General features: G+C 42.9%; 1 protein-coding gene across 1 annotated transcript in view; it reads right to left on the reverse strand.

Annotated features, from left to right (window-relative positions):
- Positions 1–13,509: 13,509 nt before the first annotated feature.
- PLCXD3 (phosphatidylinositol specific phospholipase C X domain containing 3) overlaps positions 13,510–23,450 on the reverse strand; it is a 106,891-nt gene continuing 96,950 nt past the window's right edge. Inside the window, exon 3 of the mRNA XM_009899865.2 lies at positions 13,510–13,698. Within this exon, the coding sequence (XP_009898167.2) occupies positions 13,542–13,698 (157 nt within the window). The 3' untranslated portion in view covers positions 13,510–13,541. The remainder of the gene's footprint in view (positions 13,699–23,450) is intronic.

A 23,450-nucleotide genomic window follows, 5' to 3' on the forward strand; every position in this document is an offset into this window, starting at 1 on the left:
AGCCCTGTGAACTCCTGTCTGCCCACAGGTCATTGTTCAGTCTTAATGCATTTTTAAATTTATTTACCTGGCTCCATCTATCTTGAATACACTTACTCAGAGGTGAAGGAGCTCAGAAATGTCACTCAGGCCACAATGGTTGGGCTGAATTTGTGTGATCATCCAGACATGGTATTGACATCTGTGTCTCCCACAGAAACAAAGCACCTGGAGGCTCACTGTTGTATTATATGAATCAGTAAACCCAGTTCCTTCCCATGTGATGCCTCCTGAGGCAGTAATTACCCTCAGCGCTGAACAAAGCCTCCCTGTTCTTGCAATTTCCCACTTTCTCATTGACCCTTCTGAAAATACATTTCCTTTGCCACTCCACAGCCCCCTAGGAGATCCTATTCAGAGTCAACCTGTGAAATTCAGCCTGTTTTGGGTTCCTTCCAGTCAATCAGGTCCTTTGGTAGTTTGTGCCACCTCCACTGCTCTCCTCCCCAGCAGCACAACTTACATTGTCCTTCTCTCCCAAGAGTTGAAGATTTTGTTCCAGCTGCCCTAATTTCTTGGCATGTTTGCTAGCCATTTATAACTGTATGAAGATTGATATCACTTCCTCCATTTTAAAGGAGAAGTGAAAGCTTTGTTGATTGATAATGATCCAAATTACAGTTTACATTTGCTTTGTTCACACTGAAAAATGGACAAACGTGAAAAGGTAAAATGCGTGAGGTCCCCAGTTCTAAGCACCAAGGAATAAACTTTCTTAAAGCTATTGACTTCCTTGGCATGTGGGATCTCTGTAGCAGTAATCAGTAATTTTTTCTCTCTTTACTCCTGGCCAAGCTGTCAGCCCATGGCTTGGATGGGAGCACACAGCAATGGGTTAGGAACTGGCTGGAGGGCCGAGCCCAGAGAGTGGTGGTGAATGGTGCCACATCCAGCTGGCAGCCAGTCACCAGTGGTGTGCCCCAGGGATCAGTACTGGGCCCCATGCTCTTTAACATCTTTATTGATGATCTGGATGATGGCATTGAGTCCATCATCAGTAAATTTGCTGACGACACCAAGCTGGGGGCAAGAGTTGATCTGCTGGAGGGTAGAGAGGCTCTGCAGAGGGACCTCAATAGGCTGGAGAGATGGGCAGAGTCCAACGGCATGAGATTGAACACATCCAAGTGCCAGGTTCTGCACATTGGCCACAACAACCCCATGCAGAGCTACAGGCTGGGGTCAGAGTGGCTGGAGAACAGCCAGGCAGAGAGGGATCTGGGGGTGCTGGTCGATGGTAGACTGAACATGAGCCTGCAGTGTGCCCAGGAAGCCAGGAGGGCCAATGGCATCCTGGCCTGCATCAAGAACAGTGTGGCCAGCAGGAGCAGGGAGGTCATTGTGCCCCTGTACACTGCACTGGTTAGGCCGCACCTTGAGTCCTGTGTCCAGTTCTGGGCCCCTCAGTTTAGGAACGAGTCCAGAGAAGGGCAAGGAAGTTGGTGAGTGGTTTGGAACACAAGCCCTACGAGGAGAGGCTGAGGGAGCTGGGGTTGCTTAGCCTGGAGAAGAGCATGCTCAGGGGAGACCTTATTGCTCTCTACAACTACCTGAAGGGAGGTTGTAGACAGACGGATGTTGGTCTCTTCTCCCACGCAGCCAGTACCAGAACAAGAGGACACAGTCTCAGGCAGATGGAGACTACCAGTAGGAAAGGAAGCTGATGTTTTCTTTGCTTTTCCAACATTATCACCAAGACCTTCAACGTAGAAGGGGATACAAGAGGAGGAAGAGAAGAATTTGTTGGAGATGACAGGAAGTGCACTGAGGACGTGGCCAGAATGCAGAATGGATAGGAGAAGACTTGATGGGGTGCTTGGTGCCATGGGTTAGTTGTTTAGGTGGTGTTGGATTGGTTGATGGGTTGGACGCGATGATCTTGAAGGTCTCTTCCAACCTGGTTTATTCTATGTATTCAATAACAAAGTTGGTGAGGGGTTTGGAACATAAGCCCTACGAGGAGAGGCTGAGGGAGCTGGGGTTGCTTAGCCTGGAGAAGAGGAGACTCAGGGGTGACCTTATTACTCTCTACAACTACCTGAAGGGAGGTTGTAGACAGACGGATGTTGGTCTCTTCTCCCAGGCAAGCAGTACCAGAACAAGAGGACACAGTCTCAGGCTGCGCCAGGGGAGATTCAGGCTGGATGTTAGAAAAAAGTTCTATACAGAAAGAGTGATTGCACATTGGAATGGGCTGCCTGGGGAGGTGGTGGAGTCGCCATCACTGGAGGTTTTTAGGAGAAGACTTGACGGGGTACTTGGTGCTGTGGGTTAGTTGCTTGGGCGGTGTTGGATTGGTTGATGGGTTGGACGCGATGATCTTGAAGGTCTCTTCCAACCTGGTTTATTCTATGTATTCTATTCTATGTATTCTATGTATTCTATATGAAACAAATTGGCTTAGAAGCCTGTAAGATTTTTCTTTTCCACTCATGTATGAGCAAGTACATGTGCATTTTGGGGGATTTTTTTTTTGTCCTAAAACAGTAACAGTAATAATTATAGCTATACAGCTATAACAGTAATAAATATAACTATATCTATATATATATGTATTTGATAATTTGATAGTTAGAAAAAAATAATCCTGCTCAAATCCTTAACTCTAGTTCAAAATTTACTAAATTTCATTTAGTAAATGAATTTCTATATATTTTAGGGGTAATTGAAATCTGTTGATATAGATTTTCCTGGGCATGCAGCGTACTTAGCTACCTCTACAACTTTGTCTTTTTGTTTTTCCATAGGCCACAATTTTAATTTTATATATGTTACTTGCTTTAATCATCTTCAAGAGACAGCTTTAAAAAAAGTTCAAAATTATTTTGTAGGACATACCTTTCACTGGTTCCTCACAAAAGATTAAGAAACAACATGAAGAACCTGAAAGTGTTCAAGTCCATGGGACCCAGCAGGATACACCCACAGGTACTGAGAGAACTGGCAGATGAGGTTGCTAAACCCCTCTCTATTATATTCCAAAAGTCGTGGCAGTCTGGGGAAGTCCCAACAGACTGGAAAAGGGGAAACACTACTCCCTTTTCAAAAAGGGTAAGAAGGAAGAACCAGGGAACTACAGGCCAGGCAGTCTCACCTCTGTGCCCAGAAAGCAGCCCAGTTGAAGTGCATGTACACTAATGCACACAGTATGGGTAACAAACAAGAGGAGCTGGAAGCCTTGGTACAGAAGGAAAGTTATGATGTAGTTGGCATCACAGAAATGTGGTGGGATGACTCACATGACTGAAGCACTGTAATTGATGGCTACAGGCTCTTCAGGAGAGACAGGTGAGGGAGAAGGGGTGGAGGGGTGGCCCTGTACATCAGACAGGCTCTAGATGCCATGGAACTAGAGATTAAGGATGATCAGGTTGAGTGCCTATGGGTGAGAATTAGAGGGAAGGCCAACAAGGCTGACATCCTGCTTGGAGTCTGTTATAGACCACCCAACCAGGAGGAAGAAGTTCATGAATTATTTTATAATCAGCTAGTGGCTGTCTCAAGATCACCAGCCCTTGTTCTTATGGGTGACTTTAACCTGCCTGATATCTGCTGGGAACTTAACACAGCAGAGAGGAGGCAGTCTAGAAGGTTCTAAGAGTGTATGGGGGACAGCTGCTTATCCCAGCTGCTGTGTGAGCCTACCAGGGATAAGGCTTTGCTTGACCTTCTTTTTGCAAACAGAGAAGGGCTGGTGGGAGATGTGGTGGTTGGAGGCTGTCTGGGGTCCAGTGACGATGAGATAATTGAGTTTTCAATATGCAGTCAAGCTAAGAGGGGCAGCAACAAAACCTTCACTCTGGACTTCCGGAGGGCGGACTTCAGGTTACTCAAGGAACTAACTCAGAAGGTACCTTGGGAAACAGCCCTTAAAAACAAAGGGGTCCAGGAGGGCTGGGCATACTTCAAGAAAGAACTCTTGAAGGGGCAGGAACTGGCTGTGCCAATGTGCTGGAAGGTGAGCCGCCGGGGCAGACGGCCAGCCTGGATGGGCAATGAGCTTCTGAGTGAATTAAGGGAAAAAAAAGAGGGTGTATCATCTTTGTAAGGAAGGAGAGGTTACCCATGGAATGTTTCAGGATGTTGCTAGGTCATGCAGGAAAAAAGACAGAGAGGCAAAAGCCCATTTAGAGCTTAGATTGGCCACTGCTGTGAAGGACAACAAAAAATCCTCTTACAAACATATTAATAGGAAGAGGAGGGGCAAGGACAACCTCCACTCCTTAGTGGACATGGAGGGGAATATTGTAACTAAAGAGGAGGAAAAGGCAGAGGTACTTAACACCTTCTTTGTCTCAAACTTTAACAGCAGGATAGGTTGTCTTGCAGACAACTGGCCTCCTGAGCTGGCAGATAGAATCAGGAGGAAGTAGTTAGAGACCTCCTTAGGCACTTGGATCCCCACAACTCCATGGGACTAGATGGGATCCATCCTACAGTGCTGAGAGCTGGCAGATGAGCTGGCCAAGCTGCTCTCCATTATTTTTCAACAGTCCTGGCACACTGGAGAGGTCCCAGATGACTGGAACCTGGCCAACATGATTCCCATCCACAAGAAGGGCTGGAAGGAGGAACCAGGGAATTCCAGACCTTTCAGCCTGACCTCAGTGCCAGGCAAGATTATGGAACAGGTCATCTGAAGTGCAATCACACAGCACCTACAGGATGGCCAAGGGATCAGGCCCAGCCTGAAAGGCAGGTCTGCCTGATCAACCTGATCTCCATCTGTGAACAGGTGACTGCCTGGTGGATGTGGGCAAGGCTGTGGATGTAGTCTACTTGGACTTCAGCAAGGCCTTTGACACTGTTCCCCATAGCAAACTCCTGGCCAAGCTCTCAGCCTGTGGCTTGGACAGCAGCACTCTGCTCTGGGTTAGTAACTGTCTGGAGGGCCGAGCCCAGAGAGTGGTGGTGAATGGTGCCACATCCAGCTGGCAGCCAGTCACTAGTGGTGTGCCCCAGGGATCAGTGCTGGGCCCCATCCTGTTCAATATCTTTACTGATGATCTGGATGAGGGGATTGAGTCCATCATCAGTAAGTTTGCAGATGACACCATGCTGGGGGCAGGTGTTCATCTGTTGGAGGGTAGAAGAGCTCTGCAGAGAGACCTTGCCAGGCTGGAGAGATGGGCAGAGTCCAATAGCATGAGATTTAACACATCTAAGTGCTGGGTTCTGCACACTGGCCACAACAACCCCATGCAGTGCTACAGGCTGGGGTCAGAGTGGCTGGAGAGTGTCCAGGCAGAAAGGGACCTGGGGGTACTGGTTGATAGTAGGCTGAACATGAGCCAGCCATGTGCCCAGGTGGCCAAGAAGGCAAATGGCATCCTGGCTTGTATCAGGAATAGTGTGGTCAGCAGGAGCATGGAGGTCATTCTGCCCCTGGACTCAGCACTGGTTAGGCCATACCTTGAGTCCTGTGTCCAGTTCCGGGCCCCTCAGTTTAGGAAGGATGTTGACTTGCTGGAACGTGTCCAGAGAAGGGCAACAAAGCTGGTGAGGGGTTTGTTGATCACCAACACTGTGCCTATGCCCATAAAATGCTTATTTCCATAAAACCTATTTAAAATTGACCTTTTGAGAGAATAGATGCATTTCAATTGACTCTCTTATCAAACTGAAATCATAAAAGAGTAATCCCACCCCCTCACCCTCTCACCATCTCAAATTTACTGATTTAATGTAAACTTACTTTCTGGAATCAGAACCATTTACTTACTCCCTGCCTCATATCATGAGACTACTATATTAACAATTAGGACAGAGGCAACCTGTATTTGGAATAAAGTAGCTATTTCAACAGCATGATACAGCTGGCTGGTTCTTTCACTGGAGTTTTTTTTTTTTGGGGTGGGGGGGAAAACAACAAACCCCCCCCCCCACTCATGTTAGTAAGACAGTACCTGTGGCCTAGAAAGAGGACAGGAAACATTTTAATCATCAGGCAAATTGAATTCATGGGTTTCTTCAGGGAGGCACTGCCAGAGAGCCTCCTTGTTGTTCCTCGTTTTCCATGGCATCTTCTGCAGCTCTGGAAGCCTGCATCTGGCTCCTTGGCATCAAGCTGGGCCAACTGAGAGGTATGAAAAGTGAGGAAGCAGAGCCCTTGGGGTGGGTTTCCCTGTAACTCAGCAGAGAGGCAAGCAAAAGAGGTCTGTTGTGGGAAACATTTCCAGCCTCACTAGGAAGAGGAAGTAATACAAACTTAATCTCCAAGCTGTTCCAGTGCAGAAAGCCCTCAATTTCTAACATGCCACACTTTCCATTCACAGGATGCTGCAAATTCCAGCTTTATTTGCTATGCTCCTGTGTGCAGAACGCTCTTGGTGGTGACTTGCTTGCATCTTGGTTTAAGGGATAGGATCTTGAGCCCCACAGGAGACACCAGGGAGACAATGGAGGGAACTCACCTGCTGGCTGACATGTCCTGGAGCGAGGCTTATGGCAGTGGCTTGTCTGCTCCAACAGGACCTGTAGGCAAGCTGAGTTTTCATCAATGCTGGGTATTCCTCATCATGCCAATGTAAAAGTATAGGCTGCAATGCTAAGAGGGTCCAGGAGAGCAATAGGACAGACAAACATTTGAAAAGTCTCGTCTCTGCTTTCCACATCTGTCCTTCTTACAAGAAGGCAATGGCAAGAGCAGCAGCATGGGCTCATGCAGGCTACAGCGCTGGGTCATATGCCCTGGTGCTTGAGTTAAATTTGGGCTGGAAAGCTCTGCCATGAGAAGAGGCAGCCTCTGGCAGCACAAACACATCACAGCACCCTGTGGCATTCAAAGATTGCAGAATAACCAGGTGGAAATGGTACTCTCACTGCAATGCCCTCATGGGGCTGTTTATGTATGCCCCTAGCACACCCTAGCATCTGACGCCACCCCACACTGCAAAGCTGTGTTTAAGAAGCCTTCTACAGGCAAATTCTTGAATGCAGCAATAAAGCTATGAACCAAGAATACAGGTATGAGAGCTTTATTAGATGTTTCACTGAATACAAAGAAACTGGATTTTATATTACTTTTTTTTTTTTTACATTAAATACACATTCTTGTCATAAAAATTCACATTTGTTATAGAGAACTGTAGGCATTTTTTACACAACATATATTAAAGTACCACTGAGGAGATCCTAAAAAGAGAAGGTGCAGCTTTGTGAAACTTTGTGGGCACAACACACAGAGCTCCATGTCCTTAGTGTAATGCAACTGTCCTCTCAGCAAAGCAGAGGAAAGTAATTCAAATGCATTAAAGCTCATTGGGAATAATAAGGCTTTTGTACAGAGACTCTGAACAGTGTGGCAATAACATCCCAATCATCACCAGCACAATTCTAAAGCTACTGATGACTGAGGCAAAATTTAACAACAGTCCTGGCAAGCCCAGATTTTCTTCCTATTTTTATGTATTTTCAGTAATAATAATTGCACATAAACCCAGGACTCTGCTTTAAGGATTCCAGCTTCACAGCAAAACTGATTTTGGTTACTCAAGGAATCTCTCCCTATCAAATGGACTTTTGTAGGACCCAGAGCTCAGGGAAGAGGCTAGTACAGGTCATCTCACTGCATAAAAAGAAGTCTAGGAGTACCTCACTCTTAGGAGATAATTAGTGGTATATAATTCAATCTGTTCTTAATTTGGCGAAAGGTGTGTAGCTGACCTAAGAGGACATGTGTACATCATTGGAGTGTGGAGACAAACCACCCCAGGACATCTGATACAGAACACTGCCATTTTTTTGCCCTGTACTTAACTTCTTATAAGAACCTGGGTTGCTACAGTGTGCTGAGGACAACAAACCTGTTGACACTCACTTTGAACAGTATTGCCCATAGCTGGCAATTAAAGGGATATGTATGAGGAAGCTGAGGTAAGAAGCAGTCAGCAGAGGCAAAGAAGAAGAATAGGAAGATGGTGCATTTTAACTACAGTCTCAGGCTGCGCCAGGGGAGGTTCAGGCTAGATGTTAGGAAAAAGTTCTATACAGAAAGAGTGATTGCACATTGGAATGGGCTGCCTGGGGAGGTGGTGGAGTCACCATCACTGGAGGTTTTCAGGAGGAGACTTGATGGGGTGCTTGGTGCCGTGGGTTAGTTGTTTGGGTGGTGTTGGATTGGTTGATGGGTTGGACGCGATGATCTTGAAGGTCTCTTCCAACCTGGTTTATTCTATGTATTCTATGTATTCTATGTATAAGGAAAACTGAAGAGGGTCTGGAATCAGACTTCTGCCCTTCTCCAGTCACTGTTCAAGTGAGTTTTACTGAAGCTGACCTCACACAAAATATACCAAATGGCAGGCAAGCTCTACCTATTCCTCTTTGACTAGCAAGACATGTATCCTCTCTGTGTTCAGTATCTTCAGGCAAAGGCATCTCAGACAGAAACTGTGAAGGGAAAAAAGACCTGGCTGTGGGAATGGTAGAGTGGGTCATACCTGTGAGTAATGTAGAGATTTCCAAGAGGAGCCCTAGGTCCAGCCACTCACTGGGCAATTACTACACCTTTTTTAATTAAAGCTGCCACATATCCTGAAAGCAGAGTGCTGCACATGGGCAGGCCAGGCCAAGCTATTCAGCCTCTGACATTTATCACTTTTAGATATGGATTTTTAACAGCCTAGACTGGAGCAGATTTTGAAGCTCTTCCTGTGAATTCACAGATACATTCCACCACAGGACATAAGCAGTATTGCATAGCATCCGGGCACTTCCCCAAAGCCAGGGTGTCAACACCCTCATATCACATTGTGTCCCAGATGATGAAATTTACATCATTCAATTACATGATCAAAATTCCCACTGGCATGAGCAGTATCTGTGTGTGCACAGAAGTGATTTGATCTGTACCACACTGGAAACCATGTCTTTGCCATCTTCTGTAATCAAGGTAGCTGATTCTATTCAGCACATTATTTGTTATTTACCAATATGTATGTGAGCTCCAAGTAACTTCAGCCACTCCAACAAACTCCTCACGCTGCAAAGTGAGTCAGCCAGTCCTATGGACAATCCTCAGCAACGTTTAAAATCAAACTGGTAATTACAGGCTTTAAATGATATTATGTGAATATGTACGGCAGGTTACATAACTGCCCTTTTCCTTTAGGATTACATCCTCAGATATTGTACTCCCATACACACATACACTTACAAAACAGCAGCACAGTAAGAATTAATATCACAGAACTCCAACGTACTGGTAATCAATACATTGCACATACTATACAGCATATTTTAACCTCATCATGAGTAAACATACACAATTCAGAATAACGCTGACTGCATGTAACACAGAAGCTAACCACTGAGATATGGCAAATATATCATATACACTATTAGCTTTTTACCTCACTGAAAAGAAGTTTACAAGTTTAAAATGGTGTTACCTGAACTGTTGATATCCCCAAAGAGCCTACTCAGTTGCTAATACCTAGTGCTCCATGTACAATATTAAAGATAAACAGCACTGGAATGGTGTTTTCAGGGCACTCCACATCTTTTTTTTTTTTTTTTTTTTGGTATTGTGGAGTTAAGCTCCAGAACTTTAAATTTGCTTTGCAACACAGTGCATACTTACTACACAGTGACTATCATCTGCTCTCTCTTATCCCAGGGTTAAGGTTTAGTAACTACTACTGAACTTAGTAGAAATTCTATGCGTATCAGTGTGACAGAAAGACTGAGCCCAGCATACAGCATCATAGATTTCCTCTCATGCACATTAAGTGCACACACACTGAAGTATATCCACACACGTGTATGTTTAAAAGAATGGCTTGAATAACAGGATCTGCAAAACCAGTAAAGTAACCAGTAGCTAAAAACAACAACAAAAAAAAACCCCCACATAACACATTTATTTTAAAACTAAGCTCCTGCAGTCTGATTCTGACCCTACCCTTCTCCACAAAAGGCAGGGATCAGACCCTGGGCCTAGCTGCTATTTGGTGCAAATCCCTGCAGGATGGATCAGTACCAAACAAAGACAACTCAGCTTGTGTACACTGAAAAATAGAGCCAGGGAGGTTTATATCAGCTCAGGCTCTGCACATATTGTGCAGTGCAGTTGCAATTTTTTTTAGTATGACTGGAAAGAAAGGCGCAAATAATCATGTGACAGCATCAGGGAATAAAACTACTTGATGTGTATACTGTGAACATAGGGAGAAAACAAGCACAGGAAGAAGAAAAAATGTTTTGATGGAGAATGACATGACAGTTTTAGCAAACACATTACTTATGAAGATCAATAGTGTAGATAGGTATTTTTCCTCTGATGGGCTGATTACAGTCATTGAATTTCCCATTCAGATTCCTCATAGTATGTGTGTAGAAACCTCCCAAAACAATCAGGTCAGAACAACTCATGTCACCCAACCCCACAAAGCATGTTTCTGTTTGAAATCAAGTAGAGTTTTAGCTGCATGTGGGTGGAAAAACAGAGTTCTTAAATGGTCCAGTTATGCTGCATAGTCCCTTCTGGCTTGTTCTTTTCTGACAAGATCTCCCAAACAATACCGACAGGGAGAACATCCCTATTAGGATTTAGTCTGGGGCCTCACAGGTGAAAGCATGGACAGTATGTCCCCATGCACACTTCCTTTTTTCAGTAATTAAGGCAAGTTTGTGTACCGATCCCTAACACAAAGTGCTGTGCTTCTCCAACAGAAAGGAGATTGACAGCTGAACAAAACCGTACTTTTTCTGACCAAAATTTAATGTTTTTACTGAGAATTTTCCCCCCATTAATGGAGAAACTATATGATTTGTCTATTATCCTACTTGACAGAGGATTTGGTTTTGTATTTTGTTGTTTGTGTTTTTTTGCTTTGCTTTTATTTTCCAGCACCCAAGTGACAATTAGAATAGAACTGATGCTAAGCAAACATCTCATAACAATGCTAACAAGCTCAATAGTTCTGTATTTATTATTATATGCAGGCACACACACCACACACACTTTTCTTATACAGCAAAACATTTGCTTTGACTACACCTCTATGTAAAGCAAGAAGCTTGGCATGTGTGTTATGTATTTGAGCAGAGGGTCCCAGGAGGAACCTGGTGTTATTGATGCTCTCAGATTCAAGAGAATTTCAACCAGATGCAAGGACAGCTTAAAAGGACGGGTTAACTCTCCTGACAGTACCTACAGGATGATAGGAAGGGCCTGAAAGGAAACAAAATCTGCTAAATGGAAAAATTACAAGATCGTTTCACACCATGTCATCAAAAAATACTCAAACATTTTTGTGTTTCTGTGTGCTAGACCCACACAGAACAGGTTGAAAAACCACCATGTTCATGTTGCATTTTGTGTCTGTTAATGAATTTTGCTTGGAGAGCCTGTAGAAACTGGAAACAAAATGCAACAAACACTCGATATCTTGCTTAGTGGTGGGTGAAAGCGCTAGAATCCTACATCTTGTTCAGTGCAAAGATGGGCTGTGACTCTTGGTAGAGTTTTGTGGTAATGTTTGGTGGCAGTTCGGGTAAAGTTTTAACTCGTAAAAAACCTAACTGGTTTAGATGACAGATTTCAGTGGGGATGAGTCTCACAGTCCTAACAGAAAATACTACTGAAGGAGGCATCATAACTTCTTACCAGCCACAGAGTTTTTTCCAACCAAATTTATCAAACTCCTGTATAGAAACCTGAATATCATTATGAAAGCATGCATGGATGTCTTTGTGTCATATGCATACATTTAAATGAGTCATTATATTATACATACACTTAAGTGTTTCTTCATACTACACACACACACACACATTTTTTCCAAGGCACCCTCTCACTACAAAATAGCAGCAAGTGTTCATTTTATTCTTCCTCAACTAAAAGAGAAAACTAGACACACAAAACTCCAAACCAAATAAAAAACCCAACCAACCAACCAACCAACCAACCAAAGAAATCAGCAAAACCCCTATAACCCTCCCATAACCCACCTGTTTGAGAAGACATTCTAATTTTTCTAAACTTTGATGGTAGACGGTAGTCCTTATCTATCACCTGACAGAAAACAGCAGTGGACCATATGATGCCATCAGCTTTTCTCACTCAAACAAAAGTTCCAGTAATATCAACAAAAACTTGACCTTAAGTCTTATCCCCTAAAGCCCTGTAATATTTCAAAGAGCATTTTCCTTGTAAGACATGGTAGCATTTGTTGTTTTGCACAAATGAAACGTTTTGCCTTTTGAAGTTGTGTGCCTGTACATTGAGTGTCCAGAAGAGATGAGTGACTGCATTGTATCCAGTTAGGTGTCATACAGTGGCAGTGCTCCCATTTTATAAATCACTGTCTTCCATATATTTGAGTTTTATGTATGTTTCATTAAAAGTACAATGACCAGCAATTCTGCTGCTAGAACAATGCCATTAAGTATACTTCCAACCTTCTGTTATGCAGTATTATATCCCACAAACGTTTATTAGCCAATAAATCAACTACTACACTCGAATACAGCAATTTTTCACTGATGAAATTGGTACTGATTTTCTTTGCAATCATCAGAGAAGTACTGTGTTCGTAGCTGCCTTAAAGAGACGTTTAGGCTGCACCTGTTTTTCGTAAGTGCCATTTTAGACCTGCATAAAGCTGGTTTCCACTACGGGACAAAATCCTGCCCACCTTACAGTACACACAATTTAGTGATTGTTGTGCCCAATTCATGCTAAACTCAGGAAGGGTACCTATTAAATTAAGTTGACATTGGACCAAGGTGTTATGTAAGATTAATCCTGTGAGGATATGGTGCTCTAAACTGGCCCAACTTTGCGCCTGCTAGAATGAGAGAAAATATGAACTGACAGCTCCTAGTACAGAGTTAGGCCAGTATCTACCTGACCTGCAGAGACATCAGAAAAACTCACTTTGAGAATGAAAAGCAAGCAGGATTGCTCTGTGCAAGCTACGTAAACACCATGTTTACTGTTCACTGGTTATGTATGTGTTGGAGGAGACATGATTTTGATTTACTTCACAAAGGCATTTAAACCTGTAGCTCACTGATAAAACACCATCAGTTAAAGTACATAGAAGATGAAGTGTAGTGGCACCAAATTTTCAGGCCAGATACACTGCTTTCAGTTTCCCCATGTAACGCTCACACCATCAGGAATTCTGCTGTGTGTGGGCAGGCAGAGGGCAATACATATCCCACTGTCCAAAAGCAGCAAATTTCTTGGCACTGTTCAGAACCATAGAAGAAATATGAATCACATTTGGTACCTCATGGAAAACAAGTAAATGGCCTTTAATCAAACACTGTAAACACATTTAGTTTCGCTCGTCACATGAAACACAAATGTAAAAAAATTATCATAATTGATTAAAACATTTCCCCTACATCCACCCACTAAAGCCCTAAACACTTCTGTGTGTTATAGGAAGATTAGTGTTTTACAAGATAATTAATTTAAAATGCAATCTTTTTTTGTTATCTTTTTTTCCTCCCCAATTCTAAATAATGCAACGACACACGTAATACTATCAAGTAGTGTCATCTTCACCTTCATCCAGGATGTAGTTGAGCTTTATGACTGTGCTGATAAAGTCACCAAGTTCTACAAAATCTGCAGTGATGATATTCACACCACTTTCCCCTGGTTTCTGAGTTCGGACCCACTGCATCATTGCAGGAAGAGCCCTAAGGAGAAAACAGGAAAAACAATTACTCTTAAAGCAGCAAGACAAATACATTGAAATAAGATTTATTAACAATGACTCCCATGGAACTTATTTAGTTTCTAAGGAAACCATGTAAGAAAGGGCACAGGTTACTCTTCAAGCTTTTTGAAAACCTTTCTTTATCACAGTACCACAGTATCACAGTATAACTGAGGTTGGAAGAGACCCCAAGGATCATCAAAGTCCAACCTGTCCCAACAGACCCCATAACTAGACCATGGCACCAAGTGCCACGTCCAATCTCCCCTTGAACACCTCCAGGGACGGCGACTCCATCACCTCCCTGGGCAGCACATTCCAATGACGAACAACTCACTCAGTGAAGAACTTTTTCCTCACTTCGAGTCTAAACCTCCCCTGGCACAGCTTGAGACTGTGTCCCCTTGTTCTGGTGCTGGTTGCCTGGGAGAAGAGACCAACCCCCTCCTGTCTACAACCACACTTCAGGTTTCAACTGAACTTTTTATGGTTTCAACTTTCTATGGAAATAATATGTTGATTGCTTTTGAACTTCTCAGTAGAAAAAAGGAGCATACAAACTCACAGTAATTATTGATCTTGCGTAGGGTCAAAGGCATGGACCGGATACCTTTTTGATTTCATCTGGCCATATGATTCCATGGAATTGTTCACAAAACCACCACAAACAAACAATAAAAAATGCCAAACAAACCCACAGAACTGAAGTCATTTGCAAAGTGTGGTTGAAATGTTCAAGGAAATACTGAAAAAATTATCTTGGGGGACACTGCTTCCTACAGTATGTGTAAAGCATATACTGAATACCTTCTATTTTTTCAGTATTAATATCCTAGCCATTAAATATATTTAATCATAAAGCAGTGCTTAGTAATCAATATAAAAAGTACAACAGTTATACAGACTCTTTTCTGTGATATCTTTATTATGGCAGAAGCTTAGCATGGGAATACTGGGGTGCAAAAAATGTCTGCCTTACTGTTTTTGTGTGTGTAAAGAATTTTTTTCTCTATGGGAAAATAAAGGGCCCTCCAGTCATGCTGAAAAAGTCAAGCAGCAACATCCAGTTTCCAGAAGTCAGAAGTTAACAGAGTTAAAAAAAAAATAAATAATAAAACTCAGAGTTTTCAGAGAAAGGGTAATTGGCTGTTTGAACAAACTAACAGCTGTGACAAACTCTGCAACACTTGGGAGTCTTCCAATCATGCTTGGATGTCATTCCAAAAATACACTCCTGGTCAACCTCAAGCTGCTCAGTTAAATAAAATGAACTGCACAGGGTTGCAGTCAGTTTAGATGAACAGTAGGTTTTTACTCTATCCTAAAATCTATAAATTTGTGATTTCACCTTAGCAAGCACATTGTACAGCCTCCTTCAAAGAGGCACAGTACATGTAAAATGCTGGGCTGACAGAAATTTAAATCAAGCTGAAATTGCTGAACCTACATCTGCTCCTATGACCTTTAGGAACACAGTCTAAAGAAAACAACCATTAAGAAACACAGGTTTTACTTGTCAGTAACCAGTGGAATCAGTCGTTTTAAAACACAATGCAGTAGAGAAAAACACCCAAGCATTTCTAATTAGCCCCCTCTATGATTTTACAGAAGAATGCACAACACTAAGGTTTTGTTTCAGAATAAAATGTACTTAAATCAACCATAAGATCCACATTTAAGACCAGAAGCATGTTTTGTTTCACTAATTGATTCAATATGACTGAAGCATATGTGTATGCACACCAGCTCATAAAAATGAACATAAGCACTCTGCTAGGTAAGCATCCAGGCAGCATCTTTAAATTTACACTTATTAATCTTGAAAAGTTGTGCTCCTTGGAACTGTACAGGTCAGGTGTTACATCTCCAGCAATGACTGGAAAGTTTGAAAAGATCATGAGCAACCAGAATCAGAAGAGAGCTCAGCAGAACAGCATGGACCACCAAGGTGATAAAATGCAGCTAAGAGCAGCTGAAAACTACTGTATCTTCGCATGCAAGAGATTAGTTAAATGGGTTATTCATATTTTACTGATACTTCACACAAGGACACATAAGCAAATTGTTAGATAAAATCACAGAAACCTTTTGTTCAGAAGACTACACAACATTCAAAGATAAGTCGAAGGCTGAGTCAGATTATCCAACCTAAAGCTTATTTGCATAGCAAGGCCAAAGAACACATTCCTGTGGAAAACAAAACGAAACAACAAAACCAAACCTGAACAAAAGATTCCACTGACCTTAAGGATCTGATCTAGGCCATGCAACTGTTTATGATAGGAAAAAACCCTGTACAGATAATCTTTCTCCCACAGTGCCATACTGAAAGTGATTACATCAGTGACTGCAAGAAATCACAGATTCTTCAGTTTCAGTACAAATATCTCACATGCTCACAGTAATCACTAAAATAAGTCTGCTTTAACATTCCTCAGGGTGTCTTTGTGATAGCAGCACAAACCTTGTTCCCCCTTCCTTGTAATTTCCAGTCTCTGCATGCTTCAAACAAGTAATTGTTCTCATTGAGGGTTTTAGTCAGAGAAACACAAACCATGCTGTGTGGCAGCCACCTGTGTGCCTGTACTCACAGAAACCCAACATCGTGGTCTTCACAGATATTCTTGCTATGTTAGCAAGAAATGATTCTGTGTGTGAGCATATGCAAGCCTCCCAGATCGTAAACATTGACAGTGTCACTGCCTCTGTGTTAGGTAGGGCCTGACCCTCTTATTGAGGCAGTTGATGTCTGTGTTGAAGAGTCTACTGATACTGGCATCAATGGTTCAGATTCCAGCCCTGCAAGGGCTTAGGACAGGCCAGCCATGTAAGTACAGGCCACACTTGCAGATACTCCCTCAAGGTCAGTACCCTCTGCTGTTATCCCACTAATTACAGTAGTGCTGTCATATTGTAACTACATCCAGAGCTTCACTGGATAAGTATAATGAGTTTTCCTAATAAAAACTTGTTGTATTGGGCAAAATTACACCAATGCCACTACTGAAACTGCATGTAGGACAGGCTCTAGCTCTCTTGAAGTCACCCTCAAGTTCCCTTGCCTGCACTGTAAGTGATGCAGTAAAAGCTGGATGAGTCAGTCAGGAATCCTACTGACCTCAGGGATGTGTTGTGAAGTGTCAGCACCATGAGGAAATGTTTTGAGGGGCATACGAGATCCCATGTTGATATGCTACCATCTAAAATCCAGGCATCTGGAAAAGCTGACAGTTGCAGAATACTGTCAGCCCTTAAACTTACTGAAGTTGTGTGCATCTATCAGCTGTGAAGTCCAGCCTTTGTGGACACCATTTCAGTTCTTCAGAGGGATTCTTTCTAATTTCTAAGGGTTGCAAAAGCCACACTCAGAATGGGGCTGCATGCCTTATACTAGGACCAGGGAGAAGGTGTGCTCATCAGCAAAACCAATGCAGAGAAAGAGAGGAGTCTCCACCTGGGGCACGGTTTTAATTTTAATGGTGCTCCATCAACCACATCCGATGCTTCCAGGCCAGTGGAGCGCTGGCCCACAAACCGGTATCTGAAGTCAACTCCTTTTTCCACATTCAGAAGGAGAGGAAGGATTTCAGCTAGAAAAGACCTTTAAGACCATTGAATCTAACCATTAATCTGACACTACCAAGTTGGCTATTAAATCATGTCCCCAAGCACCATGTCTACACATCTTTTAAATACCTCCAGGGATAATGATTCCATCACTCACCTGGGCAGCCTGTATCAGTGCTTGACAACCCTCTCAGGGAAAAAAATGTTTCCTAATGTCCAACCTAACCTTCTCCTGGTGCAAGTTGAAGCCATTTCCTCTTGTCCTGTCACTTACTACTTGGGAGAAGAGACCAACACATACCTCACTATAACACTATGACCTTGTAAAGATCAGTAAGGTCTGCTCCCTCAGCCTTCTCTTCCAGATTAATTAACCCCAGTTCCTTCAGCTGCTTCTCACAGGACTTGTTCTCTTAGACCTTTCACCAGCTTCACTGCCCTTCTGTGCACATGCTCCAGCACCTCAGTGTCTTTCTTGTGGTGAGGGGCCCAAAGCTAAACACAGTACTCAACTCACTGTCTCACCAGTGCTGAGTACAGGGGGATGATCACCTCTCTAGTCCTGCTGGCCACACTGTTCCTGATACAAGTCAATATGCTGTTGGCTTTCTTGACCACCTGAGCACCCTGCTGGCTCATATTGAGCTGGCTGTCCACCCATACTCCAGGTCCTTTTTTGCTGGGCAGTTTTCCAGCCACTTTTTCCCAAGCCTGTAGCATAGCATGGAGCTGCTGTGACCGAAGTGCTGGACCCAAGAACTTGGCCTTGTTGAACCTCTAACAATTTGCCTTGGCCTATCAATCCAGCTTGTCCAGGTCCCTCTGTAAAGATTTCCTACCCTTTAGCAGATCAATGCTCCTGTCCAGCTTGCTGGTGTCTGCAAACTTACTGAGGGTGCATTCAATCCCCTCATCCATATCATTGATTTGCACTGAATGTGAACTAGGAGGTACCAAACTGCAGTACCACATGCTCAGGAAGGCAAGAGAGCAGGAGGTCGATAGTGATGTTACTGGAATGTGGAGGGACCCTGGGGGAAGGCCCCAGCTACTGCACCTCAGCACCAGAGAGTAGATGCACTCTACCACCCACATTGCCCAGCAGCTTCCCACAGAGGCTGTTGAACCTGCCAGAAAGTCTTCACAAGAAGGAGTAGAGGGGAGATCTGGGCAGTAGAGACACACTTACATTGAGAACACAGTGCCATGCAGAGATATTTAATGTGGCTATACTTCCTCTGAGACCAAAGCTTTTCTCTAGGAGGTACCTCACCAAGTCAGTTAGGTCATCCATGCAAACACACCCTGCATCACCATTTCTAGCCTTCCTTTTTCTGTTGAGAAGGCATGTACTTTCTCATATGGCATTGCTACAGTGATTTTAATTTACAAGTAAGTAAAACATGGTCTCAGTTTTGATAGATATTTTATTAAAGTATTTCACTACTATCAGAAACCATTTTCTGATGCACTGAAGAACCCAGCTGAAAAACACTGCCCTAAACTACAAAACACACACAACTCCTTTTCCAAGGCTATTGAATTTTCAAGGCCTTTTTATTAAAAAAACCCCAACACTATCCAAGATCTCAAGCAGACTTCAACTATTTTGAATTTTGTTTAAAATAAACAAACATTCAAATAGCTTCACTTCATGCAGCAAAACTGCATCCCATTGCAAGCTTTCAGATAGAAAATATGACCTAGCTAACTGCATTAAAAAGCATTAAAAAAATTTGCTCTTAAGCTCTTTTAGTCCAGAGAGTGGGGTGGTTTGTTATTGCTCTTTGGGGTTTTTTTTGTTTGTTTGATTGATTGTTGTTTGTTTGTTTGTTTGTTTGTTTGTTTTTTAATGCCTAAGTCATCAAAGCCTGAGAACTTGACAGAAGACAGGGCCTCCAATGGCAAAACAGGCATTTCTCTAGGCAGCACCTTCAAGGGAGAGTAGGACAAAGAGCAATTCATAAACATGAAACAAAAGGCTTGTTCACCACTTAAAGAGAGTTTGATCACTAAAGGCAGAGAACAGGTTCTCTTTTGGAGTGTAGAGAGCCAATACAAGCTATCCCAGAATGAGAAACTGGTCTCATTCACAGAGTGGGACAACACCTAGCATTGAGTGCCCATTACCAGTAACACCAGTGAGAACATAAGAAGGTTACTTTACTCAGGGCAAACTGATATGTGGCGCTTTATAACCTCTCCAGAAAAGCGCACATCCTGCCTCCCTGCAGCCTTTTCCACATAGGTGTTACTGTTCAAAAAACCAGCAGTTCCTTCCAGAGGGATGTACTCACATCAGCCTAAATGTAAATTCCTATACACTTGAAGCTTCCCCCTTTGTGCCTTTGGCTTTCTGACTTTGGCTTTTCAAGGATGCTGAGAATTCACCTCTCCAGTTGGAAGCAATGCATGTCTTGTGTGTCACTGCATCACACAAATCATGACCGGGAAGAACCTTGACAAGTTCATCCAGTCCACCTTGGCCAGGGTCAACTACACAAAGATCAATGATACAAACTGCCCCTGGTAAATGTTCAGTATAATCGCTACTCAGAAGCACCCCCATGGTGGAGATGTCACAACTTTCCTCTGTATTCAGAACATCTGTCTCTCTGTATACTTATACATCCTCATTAGCTTCAGCTGGGGTACCCACAAATAGAAGACTCCAAAAATAATGGTGTTAAAGTGTGCTGTTCACCACGTCCTCACTCTGCTCCCTCTAAAGATTTATTGTTTGCCAGTAAATAACCTTTCCTGCAGAACACAAATCTTAAGCACCATTCTACAGCACACCATTCTGTGGCAAAACTGCTTCGTATCCTCTTTTTTTTACATGTCAGCACTTTTGTTTCTGCTTCATGATCAAAATTTACTGTTCTCTCAGTTGTACAAATAGACCTGTAGGAACTAAATAAAAAACCAGCACATGGAAATGGCCTGGATTACTAAAAGAAAATCAGCCATTTTTGCCTTTTCTGTCCAGCATGGACCAGTTAATTGATTAGATTTTACTTATAACAGGACCTCCCAATCTGCTGAACTGGCACAGCCAAGGAACAAATGCACTGAAACAAAGAGTTTTATGTGAGCTCATCATGAATGGACTGTAAAGGGACTTCCAACCCATCAGATGCTCTCTAGGTAGCAGCAGTGTGGCCACAAAATTGGGACTACCAATTGATCAGACTGACAAGAATCAGAAAATTTGGGCAACACTAGGTGAAATCTGGTTATTAATATTCTTGAATAATGGATATTTCTGAATGAACATTTCATGAGCTGTCATGCTAGAAATATCTACATTAACATCTAAGAATTTATTCTTCTGAAATGCTTATCTAGAATTCAGTCATCTCCAATTGCCTTACACAGTTTGAAAATGCATTTAATCAGATGATACAGACTACTGTACTGGGGTCAGATGAATATTTTAACATAATTGATCATAGTACTGTACTTTGCAGTCACCAGGGACCAGATGTCTTTGTTCTCTTATTGAACGGTTTTTGGCTTTCTGGGTTTCACTTTTAAGGGAAAGCAGAAACAAGCTCAAAAGGGCCTTTTCTGTCTTTCCTTCATGGAACATTTCAGCTGAATATACTGAAGCACCTCTATGCTTGTACAAAAAAACAATGGGATATTTAATAGTAGCAAATGATGGCTCTAGAGGTGAATAAAGTTCAATATCCTATTTCATACTATTGTGCTGATTTTAGCTATTTGACCTGGGATATTAACTAATAGTGCTAGGAATGCAGGCAGCTGGGAAAGGCTCAGTAAACCCTGCAGTATAAAATACCTCATTAATGAAGTGACTCTAGTATTTTTGGCTACTGTCTTGGACAATGTAGTGGGGAAATGAAGTGGGCAATGCCAGAGCTGAAGGTTTGAATGGCTACCCATATGCTCTCACAAGACCCTACCTGGAGTACAGTATTAAGGTCTAACGTCCTCAGCATAAGAAAGACTTGAATGTGCTCAAGAGAAGGGCCACAAAGATGGTCAGGGGCCAGAGCACCTTCCTTATCAGCACAGACTGAGAGATCTGGGGTTTGTCAGCCTGGAGAAGAGCAAGACCCCAGGGAGACCTTACAGTGGCCTGCCGGTGCTGAAAGGGAGCCTACCAGGAAAGACAGGGAGGGACTCTTTACAGGGAGTATAGTGATAGGGTGAAGAGTTAATTGTTTCAAACTGAAAGAGAGCAGATTTAATTTAGGTATCAGAAAGAAATTATTTACTGTGCAGATGGTGAGACACTCAAAGAAGCTGCCCAGAGAACCTGCAGGTGCCTTCTCCCTGAAGTGTTCAAGCCAGGTTGGATGGGGCTTTGAGCAGCCTGACCTAGTAGAAGGTGTCCCTGCATATGGCAAGGATGGTGCAACTATATGATTTTTAAGGTCTCTTCAAACCCATGCTATCTATGATAATCAGTCATCTCTTTGGAGGTCACACACACAAAAGAAGAAACATCTCATATTTTTGTAAGAGTGGTGCAAATCTTAAACTATAAAAGTGGAGAGGAATACAGAGACTGGAAGGCTGCACAGATGTCTCTGCACAGATGCCATTCTTCTCAAACTTATGCGGCCCAAACAAGTCTGAACACCCATTTACACAAGTGACTAAAGATTATATAGTTGACTTGCTTAAAGCAGTCAGTCCTGGGCTGAGTTCCACACATAAATTTGACTATTCAAGAAATGCTCTGTTCTGCAGTGCTGGAGCTGGGTACTGATAACACACCATTGCTTTGGCTACTACTGAACTAAGCACCAGAGCTGTGCTTTTCCAACATTTTCCCACCCCGAGAGTACACTAAGGAGTGTGAAAGATCTTGGGAGGAGCTGCAGCTGGGCCAGCTGACCCAAACTGGCCAAAGGGGTATTCCAGCTCAGGCATACAAGCTAAAGGAAGTGGGGGGACGTTTTGTTGATGGCATCTGTCCTCTGGAGCAACTGCTACATGTAGAACCCTGCTTCCCAAAAGTCACCAACCACCACCTGATGATGGGAAATAGAGAATAACGCCTCTGTTGCTTTTGCTTCCACACATGGCCTTTGCTTTTGCTTTGCATTATTAAAATTGCTTATATCTTACTGTGGGCCTTTAGTTATATTTTCCCCTCTCCCCTGTCCATCTAAGAAGCGGAGTGATAGAACAGCTTTGGTGGGTGTTTCACCCCCAGATAGAGCCAAACCACTGCATATGGAAATAGGAATTGAACTTAATCCACTACCTGTGAAACAGCAAAAACATTGCTTTATTTAAGAAAACGCTGGTCACCAATGAAGAGAATAGCTATAGGTTTGGGGCTTTTTTCTCCCCATCTTCTAGTTTTTACAAAAATAATTATGATTTATTCATACTCCTTCACTACATACTCTTATTACATTTGAACCACTGCATTAAACCATTCGAATTAGGTGTAAGAGCTGACTGCAGGGAAGGAACTGCTTTGTCACAAGTGTATGTTGTAGCCAGTACTAGACTATAGCCAAGGTTTCCTCCAACAGACTCTGCCAAGCTTTCATTTTCTCTGAAAGTTATATCACAGGACCTTTTGAAAAAGCTCTCCTGCTGAGGAACTTGGTAGGGACTCCTGGTGTGGAGCTGTCCATCTACTCCACTCATCAGTTTGACTTGCTGCTGATAGTTCAGCCCCTCATTACAAAACTCACATGGTGACAGAACTAGAGGAAATGGTTACAAGCTGCATCAGGGAAGGTTCAGGCTGGATATTAGAAAATATTTCTTCACTGAAAGGGTTATCAAACATTGGAATGGTCTGCCAAGGTCAGTGGAGAGCATCCAGGGTGTTCAAGCAGTGTGTGGACCTGGTGCTTAGGGTCATGGTTTTGTGTTGCCCCTCCAGTGCTGGGTAGAGAGTTGGACTGGGTGATCTTTGAGGTCTCTTCCAATCAGCTGTATTCTGTGATTCTGTGAAATATTCCAAAATGGAACACAGAGAACAATGAAACAGTCTGCCAGAGGAAACAACAGCAAGTGGCTTTTACCAGCAGTTAGCACTGCCCAGAACCTTGAAACACAGAGAAATTAAAAGAGTGGTTCTGAAAAAAAAAATCTCACTTGAATAACTGGAAAGGTTACTAAAAAGGTTTGTGTCACTATCCGGGAAAGCAGAGCAGCTAGGAGGAAGGC

This window comes from Dryobates pubescens, chromosome Z (genome assembly GCF_014839835.1).
Source record: "Dryobates pubescens isolate bDryPub1 chromosome Z, bDryPub1.pri, whole genome shotgun sequence".
NCBI classification, from domain to species: Eukaryota; Metazoa; Chordata; class Aves; order Piciformes; family Picidae; genus Dryobates; species Dryobates pubescens.